The sequence below is a fragment of the Eretmochelys imbricata genome, chromosome 4 (assembly GCF_965152235.1).
Source record: "Eretmochelys imbricata isolate rEreImb1 chromosome 4, rEreImb1.hap1, whole genome shotgun sequence".
Lineage (NCBI taxonomy): Eukaryota > Metazoa > Chordata > Testudines > Cheloniidae > Eretmochelys > Eretmochelys imbricata.
The window spans coordinates 120,771,469-120,787,904 of NC_135575.1; the positions used below are offsets into that span (position 1 = coordinate 120,771,469).

The 16,436-nt window shown below is 42.0% G+C and overlaps 1 protein-coding gene across 2 annotated transcripts in view; it reads right to left on the reverse strand.

The window, feature by feature from the left end:
- PPP2R2C (protein phosphatase 2 regulatory subunit Bgamma) overlaps nt 1-16,436 on the reverse strand; it is a 282,079-nt gene that overhangs the window by 82,254 nt on the left and 183,389 nt on the right. For both annotated transcript variants that reach the window (XM_077814650.1, XM_077814651.1), the window contains 4 exons: nt 10,444-10,541; nt 8,657-8,822; nt 3,732-3,844; nt 2,920-3,097 (listed from right to left, as the gene is read on the reverse strand). In XM_077814650.1, the coding sequence (XP_077670776.1) occupies nt 2,920-3,097; nt 3,732-3,844; nt 8,657-8,822; nt 10,444-10,541 (555 nt within the window). The remainder of the gene's footprint in view (nt 1-2,919; nt 3,098-3,731; nt 3,845-8,656; nt 8,823-10,443; nt 10,542-16,436) is intronic.

Sequence of the window (16,436 nt, forward strand, 5' to 3'; positions counted from 1 at the left end):
CATGCAGTAGAGGTGCATGTATTGCATAGAAGAGGGCTGGCGGACAGGGGAATTATTTTTTCCATTTAAACAAAAATGTACTCTCATAATCATAATCAAAGAGGGAGGTGGCAGTGCTTGGAAATCAAATTCAGATGGAGCTGCACTTTGCTTATATTTTTCCTGCAACACACTCTTTGAGTAGGTTGGTTTTTCAGGATACAATTCAGCATGCCTAATCTGAAGAGGGTCTGGGGGATGAAGGCCTAAATGGGAGTTGGAGATATCTTCTCTGGGGACATTTTATATTGCACCTGCCATTTGGTGCAATCTGGTCCATTCCAAAACAAAAACAAACCAAAAAAATAAGGACCTTCTCTAAAGCACACTGAAGCTAATGGGAGTCTACCCACTGACTTTAGATTAGGCCCCACAGATGATTTAGTATGACGAGAGAGGGTGTAACTCCATCAAAGAACAAGGAAATCATCCCAAACTTCCCTTTGTTGGTAGAAATGTAACTCCTCACAGAGATCCTCTGCTGACAGATCACTGCCTTCACTTCCAATTCTCACAGACTTATATAAACACCCACAGAAATAGCATTTCACCTGCATTAATAATTTAAAAAATTGTAAAAAATCGCTAATGTAATGCCAATATTTTAAAAAGACTCTAGAGGTGATCCTGGGAATTACAGACTGGTAAGTCGAACGTCAGTACCAGGCAAATTAGTTGAAACAATAGTAAAGAACAAAATTGTCAGACACATAGAAGAACATAAATTGTTGGGCAAAAGTCAATGTGGTTTCTGTAAAGGGAGATCATTTCTTACTAATCTATTTGAGTTCTTTGAGGGGGTCAACAAACATGTGGACAAGGGGGATCCAGTGGACATAGTGTACTTAGATTTCCAGAAAGCCTTTGACAAGGTTCCTCACCAAAAGCTCTTATGTAAATTGTCATGGGATAAAAGGGAAGATCCTTTCATGGATTGAGAACTGATTAAAAGACAGGGATCAAAGGGTAGGAATAAATGGTAAATTCTCAGAATGGAGAGGGGTAACTAGTGGTGTTCCCCAAGGGTCAGTCCTAGGACCAATCCTATTCAACTTACTCATAAATGATCTGGAGAAAGTGAGGTGGCAAAGTTTGCAGACGATACTCAAGATAGTTAAGACCAAAGCAGACTGTGAAGAACTTCAAAAAGATCTCACAAAACTAAGTGACTGGGCAACAAAATGGCAAATGAAATTTAATGTGGATAAATGTAAAGTAATGCACATTGGAAAAAATAACCCCAACTATACATACAATATGATGGGGGCTAATTTAGTTACAGCTAATCAGGAAAGAGATCTTGGAGTCATCATGGATAGTTCGCTGAAGACATCCATGCAGTGTGCAGCAGCAGTCAAAAAAGCAAATGGGATGTTAGGAATCATTAAAAAAGGGATAGAGAATAAGACGGAGAATATCTTATTGCCTTACATAAATCCATGGTATGCCCACATCTTGAATACTGCGTACAGATGTGGTCCCCTCATCTCAAAAAAGATATACTGGCACTAGAAATGGTTCTGAAAAGGGCAACTAAAATGATTAGGGGGTTGGAACGGGTCCCACATGAGGAGAGATTAAAGAGGCTAGGACTTTTCAGCTTGGAAAAGAGGACACTAAGGGAGGATATGATAGAGGTATATAAAAACATGAGTGGTGTGGAGAAAGTGAATAAGGAAAAGTTATTTACTTGTTCCCATAATATAAGAACTAGAGTCCACTAGATTAAATTAATGGGCAGCAGGTTTAAAACAAATAAAAGGAAGTTCTTCTTCACACAGCACACAGTGAACCTGGGGAACTCCTTGGCTGAGGAGGTTGTGAAGGCTAGGACTATAACAGGGTTTAAAACAGAACTGGATAAATTCATGGAGGTTAAGTCCATTCATGGCTATTAGCCAGGATGGGTAAGGAATGGTGTCCCTAGCCTCTGTTTGTCAGAGGGTGGAGATGGATGGAAGGAGAGAGATCACTGATCATTACCTGTTAGGTTCACTCCCTCTGGGGCACCTGGCATTGGCCACTATCGGTAGACAGGATACTGGGCTGGATGGACCTTTGGTCTGGCACAGTATGGCCTTTCTTATGTTCTTAATTATAAGAATGCAGTAATGCAGGACAGGCTGACCCAGCATTCTGTCCTGACCTCAAAGTAGTTTGTGCCTCCCCTTAATGGTCCTTTTACACTCCACACAATACAGACACTTTAGTCTGGGCTACATTTCCCTCTCCAGGAAAATGTCAACCTTTCCTCTCTACATCATCTTCCTCCAGGCTGATTTCCCCTTCCCGCTCTGCTGCACTGCAGGTGGTGCCCTGTCAGATGGTTAGAATACCCCATAATGCACAGCACTGTGCCAGCACTACAGACAGATGCAGCTGCTGGTGAAAACTGGGAGGAAGGGGTCTGTGACACAGGCAGGCCAGGCATGTCACAGAGAGACCTGGTATGACCATCTCTCATTCAGTGTTTCTCATAGGGGTCAGCATGCAGAAGTAAAGACTGTCCATTCTGAAAACCCTTTTCGCCCACTCAGGAGCAACTCAGAATAAAAAGTCTGTGGGAGATGGGGGAATAAGGTAGCCTAGTCAGATGATGAGTGATCATTCATACTGTCAGTAACTACACACTAATCAACTTGGAGGTTGGTAATTATCTAGCAAAATACCCTGGTGATTTGAACTGGTAACCAACTTTACCGCCTAAAATAATGTAAAATTATGTATTTATCTGTTACAAATACTCCCAGAGACTGTGATGGGGGGTGCATTTTTAAAATAAAAATGAATGTTAAAATATGCATTTCATTTTAAAATAGATTTTTAAAAAGCCCTCTGAGTGTGAATAACAGTGGAACAAACAATCATAATAAAGGATACTGAAACTCCGGTCCGTGATTGCTAGGTGCCAGAGATTAATCCTGAGATCATCAGCTGACATGTATGTCTCACAGTCGCTGTTGACAGAAATTGAGTTGACATGATAGGTGTGACCATTAGCAAAGATTCTTCTGGGGGTGACTTCTACCATCAAATCCATAGGTTTCAATACAGGCACCTACAAAAATATTAAATATTAATTTTTAAAGTAATTTCTGTGTATATGTTGAGAACTCAGCATAGTGCAGGGAATGAAATATAACCCCATTTTTAATAATTTACTGTATTTCTTTCACTGCTTTATGCCTCATCAAAAACTGTCAAGTGACAAAAAGGCTATAATTTTTCTGATCCATAATAAATTAAGTCTTTGAAAACAAATGCTAGATATGCATAGACCTGCTTACATATATTATTATCGTTCTTTATTTGTATTATCATAGCAACCAGCAGCCTAATCATGGACCAGAAACCCACTGTGCTAGGCCCTATACAAACACAGAACAAAGATGGTCCCTGCCTCAAAGAGTTTACAATTTGACTAGCTAGAATAAATTGATGGTAATTTTTTTTTACACGCTTTTCATGGAGGTTACTACACTATAAAATATTTACTGCTGAGAGAAATCAGGGATTCAAGACAATATTTTAGGACCTAAAGCTCCAATCCAGCAAATAAGACTACTCACATGAGTAAAGTTATGTATGTGCTTAAATCTTTTGCAGAAGTAGGGCCCAAGAGCATATACTTTATCAGTGAGAGAATCAACTGGACATTGGACAAAGAATTCTCACAGAGCCCAGTAGCTCACCTGTAGTGATGTTACGGTAGACAGATCTTTAAGTTTCCCTTCTTCATCTTTTAAGTTGTATCCCTCTGGTCTCTTATCTCGTTCAGTAACTTTCCATAATTTGATAGTTTTATCTTTTAAAAAAAGAAACCAGAGTTGCTATTAGCCAGGAGACTTTGAACTCTGTTACTCACCTTTAAGATAAGAAACATTACCAAAACAGAGCACTTACCTAAACTCAGTTTCACAACTCAGACCCACTTTTCTAACTGTAAAACTGCTGACTCATGAAGGTTTACTGAATCTACAAGTGACTCATCCTGTTTTTGCCTGTTAACAAAGTGAGCAGAAACTGCTCTCATAGCTCTGCTCCACACTTAATATGGGGAGTGGACCTAAACTGCTCACTGTGGAATGCACACACTTGAGAACCTATGTCCCTCCCCCATGAAAGGTACACAGCCGTGCAGCTTGGTCCAGTTTGCTGGGATATTCAGAAGCAATGCCATAGGAGTATTCGGTGGATGGGTTGTCTAGCTGATGAACGGCCTGCTGCAAGAATAGGCAGAAACTTATTATTATTAACCTTATTAACCTCACAGGCTCATGCAGAGAAAAGACCAGGGAAGGACAGAGGCTATATTTAGGAGTTCCCCCTCTCCAAGAGGGGGGCACGGACAGAAGAACAGCAGCAGGGAGATACAGAGAGAAAATTCTAAAGGAGAGGTATCACACTGGGATGGGTATGAGGCAGAGGAGTGGGGAGGAAAAAGGACACTAATGTTCTGGGAGTTGATAACCATTTCAAACCCTTCCTCTGAATGCACTGGCTGGGTGTGCATGACTTATGCTGTTCTCTAGTGGCTGGCTCCTACATAGGCTATGAGACCTACCACTTATGTCAGCTGAGGAACAATCCCTTCAGTTCAAGTGGTAGAGGCCTGTACTTTTTTTTTGAAGCTGGGGGATCATGGCTCTGATCTGAGCTTCCAGTGTGTGTGATCTAATAGTAATAGTGTCTGTTGCAGTGCCCAAATTCATTGCACCCCTACAAAGAGTACTGCTGGCGTGACAAAACGTGCCAGGATGAGTATGGCAGCGTTAAAAAGAGGCAAAATCAACAACAACAAGACAGACTTTAAAGGGCACTGCCCACTCATGTAGACTGCACCATTGTTACACACAGTCCCTAAAAAGAATACAATCTGATAGGAAAAAAAGTGGTCCCATTTCATTTCTGTAGTGTGTTTAACTTTGCTTTAAAATCAATTAATCTACCTCTCCCAGAAAAGAAAACGAACTGCATTATAGCTATGATGTAGCTTACATAGAAGTTTTGATTCACCCATTAACCCTCATGCAACAAAAATCCTAACATTGAACAGTTACAGTCTATGACTTTAGTTATATCAACCTATATTTGAGCAGCTGTACCTAGTTAACATCAAATATATGTTACAATTGCAACACTTCGTGTTTCCTTTTCGCAAGTTAGTTTTCTTTGTGGCTTGTAGTCAGATTTCCTATGAAGTGTGTACAGTTCAATGAAAATTCCTGTCTAACTACCATGCTATTCATAAGTTTTTAAAAATGTAATGATGCAATCAATCCAACTTTCACTTTTCACTATTAAAGCCAATACACACCATTAGAAGAAACAACATTAGATGCATCTCTTTCATGGTAGGATTTGACCTCTATTGATTAGCACATCAATTTTTGCAGGAAAACTTGCTTGTTTAATGGTTAAATAGATCATATTTGCTGATTGTTTTCTCCATGTGTATGCCCTCTGGACTTGCAACATCCTTAAATATTCAAAGAGTCAACATGCTTTGAAAAGGGACTGTAGAAATGGCATTGTGAGGTTCCATATTCATTCAGTCTCAGGAGTGTTGTGAAGTTTAAATTAATTAGTGTCTGGAAAGCAATTTGAAATCCTCAGATGAATGGCTTTGTATAGGCCAAATTCTGAGCTATTTGATGTAACTCAGTTAGAAATTGGCCCCCATAGTGCAAAGAATGATCAATGAAACACAATGATTTGTTATTATAATATCTAATTAGCTCAGTTTACAAGTCAAACTTCAATTTTGCTGACTGCAAGCACTGCTAGCCCACACTGGGACTGAAAGTCACAGTGGGGTCCTTCTGTCTCCATTAATAAAGATGCTGCAATCAGAACTTAGCTGATGATTTTGCTGTGATGTGTAAACTGGAAAGAATCCAACTCCCTCTCCCATAGCTGTGTAGCCCCTGCAGGGTTTGCTGTACTGAAAATTGGTTTCTGTTAGAAGCAAATATGATGTGAAGACATGTGGGACCAAATTCAGACCTCAGATCCATGGGTGTGTCTTCCATTTAATTCAGTGGGAGCTACACATCTGTATCTGTGGGAAGAATTTGCTCTGTGGGAGAAGATCTGCTGCATAATTAGATGCTATTTTTACACACTCACTTTTCTGACCATGCTTTAGATTCTAAACACAATTTTCTAGATCTGCTTTATATTAATTTTGCTTCCAAGTACTGGATTCAGAAAAAAAAAGTCTGAACAATAACCAATTGCTGTTGATCTAAGGTATTTACATGTCCCCCACTTCTGAAGTACCCGAACACCTCAGAATCATAAACGTATCTTCGCAACTCTTCTGTGAGGTAGGGAATAACATTGTCAAAGTCACACAGGAGTGGCAGAGTAGGGAACTGAAGCCAGGTCTCCTGAATTCTAGGTTGCTGCCCTACCGACTAAACCATCCTCTACAAATACCATGGTCTCAGTCCTCAGTGACGCCAGTGCCAAGCAATGAGAAACTGCCCTAAAGGGGCAGCGAAGGATTCCCCCAATACAGAGGTATCTTTGAGTGTCCAAACCACGCATATTCAGGACTATGCCACCTGTATTCCCCCCACTCTCCTCTTCACAAGAGGCATGTCAGGGTTGTGCCTGAGCTGGGAAGGGGCAGAGCAGAGCACATAATATTTTGCCGAATCTTTGGCTGGCTGAGTGTCTGGCTGCAACCAGGGTAACTTAGGGCAGCCCTGAGACAGCTCATTTCAAAACCCACCAGCAAGCCCACGATCGGGGAAGCAAGAAGGTGACTTAGAGTTTATACTAAGTTTAAACTCGGTAGAGCCGAGGACTGAGCCCCATGTATTTCCCGAGGTTTCTAAAAAAATACTTCAGAATGGAAGTAACAGGGTTTGCTTTCCAAAACAGAGAATCAACTTCTGCCTATATTAAAATAGGATTCTTTTGTTAAACTTGTTTGAATAAGGAACGATATTTGAGACTAGGGAGATGTACAGAAATGAACTTTCAAATGACATGTTTCTTTTGTGAATGATAAATTTAGCCCTTACTGTAGCTAGTTTTTAAAGATCTGTTTCATGTCAGCTGCCAAAAGGAAAAGAGATAGTAAAACCATTCCACATGCATAAAGATGTGACACATTTAGGGTGACCAGATGTCCCGATATAATCAAGACCATCCCGATATTAGGGACTTTGTCTTATATACACAATTATATCTCCCTGCAAAAAAAAAAAAGAAAAAAAAAGTCCCAATTTTTCACGCTTGCTGGGGGGGGGGATAGCTCAGTGGTTTGAGCATTAGCCTGCTAAACCCAGGGTTGTGAGTTCAATCCTTGAGGGGGCCATTTAGGGATCTGGGGCAAAAATTGGGGATTGGTCCTGCTTTGAGCAGGGGGTTGGACTAGATGACCTCCTGAGGTCCCTTCCAACCCTGATATTCTATGATTCTACGGTATATTCTGCTTTTGGATGCATCAGTGCAGCTCCCATTGGCCCTTAATAATTAATATAATACCAAGAATTGTGTATTATGTCAGGGTACACAAAAAAGGTTTATGTATTAAAAACCCAGTCCCAAGGCAAGAAGACTGAGAACCACTGATCAATTATTAGACATTAATGTTCTAATTTGTGAATATTGTTTTATTGTTGTAAACCTTGACTAGAATTAATGACCTTGCCTTAAAGAGCAGTTCTGTTCTGAAAAGCAATTGTCTAAGATGGCATTATGGTATTCCATGTTTATTATCTATCAGTGATTTCTAAATTTGCTCAGTTTTACAAGTAAAACATTTTTTACATCAGAGTGCTGTTAACTCAACCTGGCATCTGAGAATCAAGCTGGCTTTTACCCATGTCATGCATCATCAGTGGTAATGAAGGTCCTGGAAGTCAAATTATCTCCTCAGTGACACTTGTGCAACTGTATGCTTTCAGATTATTCCCACAATGACACCTTTAAAAACCCTTAGTTAGTTCTTATATGCCACTTTTCATCTGAAGAGTTCTAAATATTTTGCAAAGAAGGATCAGTATCACTAGGTCTCTATTGTGCAAACCCAAGTGTAACTGTTTGGAACTTAGTAAACAATTCTGTTGATAATGCATTAGAAGGAAATGTAATCCATCTTTCTCTCAGCTGAATTGGTTCTGAGGGGCTAACAGGAGTAAAAAGCATTAACACCCCCCCCCTTTTTTTTTAACTTAAGTCAGCAGATATAGTTCTGCATACACATACATAGCATAGTTATTGAGTACGAAGGTCCCATTTTTGCACAGTTGTTTTTCCAAACAGAACTGCATATTACTAGCAAAAGTAGATGGCTCCTTAAGTGGAGCTGAACAAATGATTTTTCTGTTTGGTCACTGAAAAATTTCACGGTTCTCCATCCCTAAATGCCTCATGAACACTCAGATAGGAATCCTCATCTGTGAACGTGAATAAAACTTACAAATAGTAAATATCAAAATCCATGTAACAATTTTTCTTAGTAGACTCTGAAACTGGAAACTATTGAAATGCAAATTTAATTTTAAATGAGATTGGGAAATAGTGGGCAAGAGAGACTAGCAGGGTTGGAATGGGCCAGAGCAGAATGTTGATACTTCCTGTACTGGTTCTTCTATCTTACCATTGGTTGACAGAAGGGAGTGAGCTGCATTCTGCTGTGGTAGCCACTTGATTTTGTTAATTTTTTCCTCTATCTCCAAACTCTTCAAATAATCAAATTCAGGCTCATGGCTCTGGAACGTGCTGTAAACATTGTACTCCCCCTGACTGTAAGGCTCATTTTTACTCTGTGAAGAACATGGAGAAAAAAAAAGTGTCTGATGATGTCAGTATTTTATCTCCAGCTTCTGAGCTGACTGAGGTAAAAGCTAGTAGCCATCATAAATATAACAATCCTAGAAAATATTTTATTTTAAGTTTAAAACATGCTGTTGACAGATTGCTTTACTGTGACAAATACAATAGTTTTTCATGGGCATTAAAATGCGGTTCAATACCCAGACAAAAGCCTTTGTTAAGATCATTAGGAATGCAAAAGAGAAATTACTTCAGTAAAAATCTTAGTAAAATGTTGTGGTTATTAAAAAATTGCATGTGACAATCTGGGAATTCAGAATTTAATTTTCACAAGCAGCCTTAACTCTGATCATTCCCTGCATTCCTGGAAATGTTTAGCCACACCCCGTAATTTATCTGCGTTCCATTTCTACGTGCCCCAGGATAATATCCATACTTCCCCATACTAATGTACAAACTACATTCTTCCAGCGAGGAGCTACAGACCCTCCTCCAATCCATCCTCCTTTTATCAGCCTACTGCACACTCCTTACTTCTCATCGTTCCTGTACAAACCAAAGAAAGCTGTCCCCTCCCCTCGCAGGTCCCCATTACAGGACAGTCACAACACCTTCACAGTCCTTCCGCAACATAGAAGGTCTGATTCTCATGAACACTCTCTGGCAGTGTAAGGGGACTCTAAAGTGGGTGTAAAATAGGTGAGAATCATGCCAAGATTCACTAGCCAACTTTCACTATCTACCTGATAAGCCACCAAGCAAAGCCACCAAATACAAATCTGTCCAATCCATCCTGTCTCTACAGAGTACACAGACTGCAATTCTCCCCCTCAGTGTGCATCTGAGACTGAAGTACTCATATATAACCAAGTCTTCTGGCTAACCCCCTCCACTGGCCAAATACTGGTTGAGATGACAGTGCACATCATTCTCCAGAATAAAACCGGGCAGGGTATGACACTACTTATTCAATAGTTATGATACAAGGGAAGGTGAACAGAATTTGAAAAGGAAGAGCAAAAGATATCATAGGAGGGATGTTATAGACTGTGTGGCGTGGTTGCTACTAAATGCAGAGCTAAGCTTGTTCATGGAACCTTAACTGAATTTCAGACTAAACAAGAGACAAAAAACAAAAACAGCTTTTCCTTAACTTAGAATTTCTGTGCTTCAATTGTTGGCCTTGGATAGCAACTAGGAATAGCAGGGAAATTCAGAATTAAGACTCTTATCTTCCTTTATTCACCTAATTGAACCTAAATATTACAGGCTGACAGAATAACATACTTTTGAATGAGACTCTTTTCTGAGGCCCCTTTGTCACACAATCCCTATGGCAAAACACCTTGGGTGATGACATTCTGGTCCCACTTTGCCCTTGACTTCAACAAGGCAAGGATTTCACCCTGTTTTCTCAGCCAAGATCTGTGATCTCCACAATAGAGCAATTAACAGAATGCTCCATGGGTGACACTTACCTCCCACCCTTCTCAAAATAAGTAACATTCCATTTTTGTTATTCTTGATAGCATTCAAAAAATCTATTAGATCTCAGCAGTGTAAAAAAAAAGCTTAGCAAGCAATTACGATGGGAAGCAGTAACAAACATACCTCAGGTTCCCTTTGGAATATAACAACCCGACCTCCCTTGTCCCCAGTAGCCAGTAGTTCTCCAGTGTGATTGAACTCAACTGTAGAAATAATATCAGCTGTAAGGAAAAAGTGAGAAAAGGCAAACCATTAGAAATGTCAAAGGCTCCATAAAAATACAGGCAATTAGGGACTCAAAAGATATATAGAGGAATGCAATAGCAAGCTACCCATTTAAAAGTCAGCCTGCCATTAAAATCTGACAACTGAAACAACTGTAGACTTCTAGAGGCGAGATCATGATTTAAGGCACTGCCTGCATTTTGAGAGTAGAGGGGTTATGCACCAGGAAGAGCACAATGTCGCTAGCAATGCAGAGGTAGCACATAGAGTCCCTTGCTACAGACTCAGCTCTGTGTCACAAATTATATTCCTTACCCTCTATGAGGCTTTTAGCACTCCTGGAAGCACTGGAATCCCCCTGTCCTCATGTGCAAGGAGTGCAAGTGCCTAGTCCCTCCACAGAGGCAAAAATTTAGCACCGAGTCTCCTTATGTCCTTTGCACGCTGTGCATTACAAGACATGGTCTGTTCCAGGGCAGAGTTTTTGGAAGATCATTTCAACACCATAAAAACATATCATGAGAAATGTTTAAAACAGCCGTTTTGGTTTGTTTTTTTAAATATAGAACCCCAAGAACAATTTTCTGAGGTGACGTGAACGTCATCAAAACTGCAGCCCAGCCTATTTTACAAAACACTGTAAAGCTGAAATAAAAGGGGAGAAAAAGAGCTAGAAGGCAGGAAGAACAAATTATTTCACTTGCATGACAATAAATGTTAGAATCATAATCTGCAGTTAATCCTCACTATTAGCATAATTTAAATTAAAATGCCTAGTGTGATGGTAAATTAGGGATCCATCCTATATACCAAGTTATAGTCAAACATATAGGATATTACCCACATACACGTTTCGGTTTACTATAATTATCAACCCTCAGTGATATGGGACAGATTTTTAAGAAGTGCTTAGTGCTCAACAGCTCCCATTTAGGCACCTAAAGGAATAGCCAGATTTTCAAATCAGTTCAGCATCCATCAGTTCACATTGAGAACAGTGGGAGTTAGTGACAGCTGAGCCCTATTGAAAATCTGACCCCCAAAACAGCCCCCCAACCTGAAGCAAATACTCACCAGCAACCACACACCACACAACAAAAACACTAACCCAGGAACCTATCCTTGCAACATAGCTTGTTGCCAACTGTGTCCACATATCTATTCAGGGGACACCATCATAGGGCCTAATCACATCAGCCACAATATCAGAGGCTCGTTCACCTGCACATCTACCAATATAATATATGCCATCATGTGCCAGCAATGCCCCTCTGCCATGTACATTGGCCAAACCGGACAGTCTTTACGTAAAAGAATAAATGGACACAAATCAGATGTCAAGAATTATAACATTCAAAAACCAGTCGGAGAACACTTCAATCTCTCTGGTCACTTGATTACAGACCTAAAAGTTGCACTATAACAACAAAAAAACTTCAAAAACAGATTCCAATGAGAGACTGCTGAATTGGAATTAATTTGCAAACTGTACTCCATTAACTTAGGCTTGAATAAAGACTGGGAGTGGATCATAGAATCATAGAATATCACGGTTGAAAGGGGCCTCAGGAGGTCATCTAGTCCAACCCCCTGCTCCAAGCAGGACCGATCCACGACTAAATCATCCCAGCCAGGGCTTTGTTAAGCCTGACCTTAAAACCTTCTATGGAAGGAGATTCCACCACCTCCCTAGGGAACGCATTCCAGTGTTTCACCACCCTCCTAGTGAAAAAGTTTTTCCTAATATCCAACCTAAATCTCCCCCACTGCAACTTGAGACCATTACTCCTTGTCCTGTTATCTGCTATCACTGAGAATAGTCTAGATCCATCCTCTTTGGAACCCCCTTTCAGGTAGTTGAAAGCAGCTATCAAATCCCTCCTCATTCTTCTCTTCTGAAGACTAAACATCCCCAGTTCCCTCAGCCGCTCCTCATAAGTCATGTGTTCCAGTCCCCTAATCATTTTTGTTGCCCTCCACTGGACTCTTTCCAATTTGTCCACATCCTTCTTGTAGTGTGGGGCCCAAAACTGGACACACTACTCCATATGAGGCCTCACCAATGTCGAATAGAGGGGAATGATCACATCCCTCGATCTGCTGGCAATGCCCCTACTTATACATCCAAAAATGCCATTGGCCTTCTTGGCAACAAGGGCACACTGTTGACTCATATCCAACTTCTCGTCCACTGTAACCCTGAGGTCCTTTTCTACAGAGCTGCTGCCGATCCATTCGGTCCCTAGTCTGTAGCGGTGCATTGGATTCTTCCGTCCGAAGTGCAGGACTCTGCACTTGTCCTTGTTGAACCTCATCAGATTTCTTTTGGCCCAATCCTCCAATTTGTCTAGGGCCCTCTGTATCCTATCCCTACCCTCCAGCATATCTACCACTCCTCCCAGTTTAGTGTCATCTGCAAACTTGCTGAGGGTGCAATCCACACCATCCTCCAGATCATTTATGAAGATATTGAACAAAACCGGCCCGAGGACCGACCCGGGCCACTTCACTTGATACCGGCTGCCAACTAGACATGGAGCCATTGATCTTTACCTGTTGAGCCCGACAATCTAGCCAGCTTTCTGTCCACCTTATAGTCCATTCATCCAGCCCATACTTCTTTAACTTGCTGGCAAGAATACTGTGGGAGACCATGTCAAAAGCTTTGCTAAAGTCAAGGAACAACACGTCCACTGCTTTCCCCTCATCCACAGAGCCAGTTATCTCGTCATAGAAACCTCCCCCGATCACCATGAGTTTTCAAAGATAATGGCCAATGGCTCTGCAATCACATCCGCCAACTCCTTTAGCACTCTCGGATGCAACACATCCGGCCCCATGGATGTGTCATTACACAAAGTAAAACTATTTCCCTATGTTTATTTTTCCCCCCTACTGTTCCTCACAAGTTCTTGTCAACTGCTGGAAATGGCCCATCTTGATTATCGTTACAAAAAGTTTTTTTTCTCTCCTGCTGGTAATAGCTCACCTTAACTGATCGCTCTCGTTATAGTGTGTATGGTAACACCGATTGTTTCATCTTCTCTGTGTATATAAAATTGTCCTACTGTATTTTCCACTGCATGCATCCGATGAAGTGGGCTGTAGCCCACAAAAGCTTTTGCTCAAATAAATTTGTTAGTCTCCAAGGTGCCACAAGTACTCCTGTTCTTTTTGCGGATACAGACTAACACGTTTGCTACTCTGTAACTAGGATATGTAACCAGCTCTTTTGAAAATCTGACCTTAAAGATATTCACTAAAATTCAAAAGTATCTAAATGAGAAGTAGAAGTTACATTTATTTGATGCACTTTATGAATTAAAAACATCTGTTCCCATTATTCTTTTACTAATCCAGCCCCGAATTTCAGAAAGCCTCTACTGCCAGTAGCTTTCCCTGTGAGCTATCAAAAGCTAGGGGAAGGTCAGGGGAGGTATACCACTACTAATGTAAAAAGAAAACCTTGTCCTATTACTGAGAAACAGAAAGTTTATTTAAAAATAAACACTAAATATAGGATTTTTGAAAACAGGATTTATGATAGGCTCTAATATGATCTTTCCACTTGAGTGGATGTATGTATGTGTCAGTATTTCATAGACTTCAGGATGGGACCACAAGTGTATCACTTATCTTCAGTTGTATAAAATGTGTGGCTACTCACTAATCCTGGGAGGAGTCGAAAGGGCAGGGAATTAATTGTATTCCGTTAATATGGGCATCTGTGTAGGAAAAATATCCTTAGGCCAAGAAGTAGAGAACTCTAAGTGTGTCTAATGTGCTTCCTAAAACTAAGGGCAAAATGCTGCCAATGCTGGAACATTTTCAATGTAAGAATCTGTCTGGGAAATGAAAGGGCTCAGCAGAATCCACTGCTTCTGTTGGATGCATTATGTCCTCTGCACAGTGCTGAAAGTGCACCAGGCTGCAATAGGTTGTAGACCCAGGAAATAAAATCTGTACAACTCAAGTTGCACATGAGTCAACAATGTGCCCTTATGAGTCCACAGTGTGCCCTTGTTGCCAAGAAGGCTAACGGCATATTGGGCTGCATTAGTAGGAGCACTGTCAGCAGATCAAGGGAAGTGATTATTCCCTTCTATTCGGCACTGGTGAGGCCACATCTGGAGTATTGTGTCCAATTTTGGGCCCCCCACTACAGAAAGGATGTGGACAAATTGGAGAGAGTCCAGCGGAGGACAACAAAAATGATTAGGGGGCTGGAGCACATGGTTTATGAGGAGAGGCTGAGGGAACTGGGCTTATTTAGTCTACAGAAGAGTGAGGGGGGATTTGATAGCAGCCTTCAACTACCTGAAGTGGGGGGTTCCAAAGAGGATGGAGCTAGGCTGTTCTCAGTTGTGGCAGATGACAGAAGTAGCAGCAATGGTCTCAAGTTGAAGTGGCGGAGGTCTAGGTTGGATATTAGGAAAAACTATTTCACTAGGAGGGTGGTGAAGCACTGGAATGGGTTACCTAGGAGGTAGTGGAATCTCCATCCTAGAGGTTTTTAAGGCCCAGCTTGACAAAGCCCTGGCTGGGATGATTTAGTTGGTGTTGGTCTTGCTCTGAGCAGGGGATTGGACTAGGTGACCTCCTGAGGTCTCTTCCAACCCTAATCTTCTATGATTCAAGCCAGGTCACTGAGAGTGCATTCGCTTACCTCCTGGGCCATAGCAGCCATCAAGTCTGCTCCAGGAAGCACGCAGAGCTCTCCCCCTCCACACCTCAGGAGCCAAATCTGTTCTCATGAGAGAGGACGGAGAGCAACAAGAGCCCAGCAGATCAGAGCGGCTGCACTTCCTCCTCCCCACCCTCTTCTGTGAGCAACATGTCAACTCCTTTGCTTCTCTCCCCCTCCAGCAACTCCTTGGGAAGAGGGGAGGAGGAAAGAAGAATCCCTGGAGTTACTCCGCCCAGTCTGTAAGGTGGGAGGGGACCCTGTTACAGCCTCCCCCACAGGCCTGGGAGAGGATGGGCAGAAGGAACAGAGGTGAGGCAGAGGGGGCAGGGTCACAATTAATTTATGGGGGGGATTGGGAGGACAGAACAGAGAAGGGGGCAGAATTGATAAGGGCTGGGGATAGGCAAATGTGATGTCACTTTCATTTCTGCAGACAATGATAAACCCTCCCCACAACCAGTGGCGGATTAATGATTTTGCCGCTCCAAGGCCCTGAAATAATTGCTGCCCCTGCCCCCAGCTCTCCGCCACAGCTCACCTCCACTCCGCCTCCACCTCCTCCCATGAGCGCGCTGCCGGGTCCTACTTCTCCCCGCTCCCTGCCAGTGCTTGTGCACGAAATAAGTTCACAAAGGAAGGGGGAAGAAGGGGGAATGTGGCGCACTCAGGAGAGGCGGCGGGGCCGAGGCGGGGATTTGGGGAAGGGGTCCAATAGAGGCAGGGAGGGGGCAGGGAAGAGGTGCAGCTGGTGCAGGGCTGGGGGTGGAGGGTGCGAACTAGCACCGGGGGAAGCAGCCTCTGGCTGCTATTATAAGTTTCGCAAAAAGAAAAGGAGGACTTGTGGCACCTTAGAGACTAACCAATTTATTTGAGCATAAGCTTTCGTAAGCTACAGCTCACTTCATCGGATGCATTCAGTGCCACTAGGCCTAGGCCACCCTAGGCCTAGGCCTTGTCGGCCTAGGTGTTAATACGCCGTTGCCCACAACCACACACACACTTTTGTCTGACCACTTTCCGCACTGCATGAGCATATATTGGGACACACAGCATTTCCTCTGCATCCAGGATGACAAACTCTGGTTTTTGCCCCAGCTAATAAAAACGTTGATGCAAATTATAAAAGATGATGTGGGAATGTAAATGTTGTGTTTACCTGATCCTTGAATTTTGCATGCTGATCTGAACTTTAATATAACAGAGC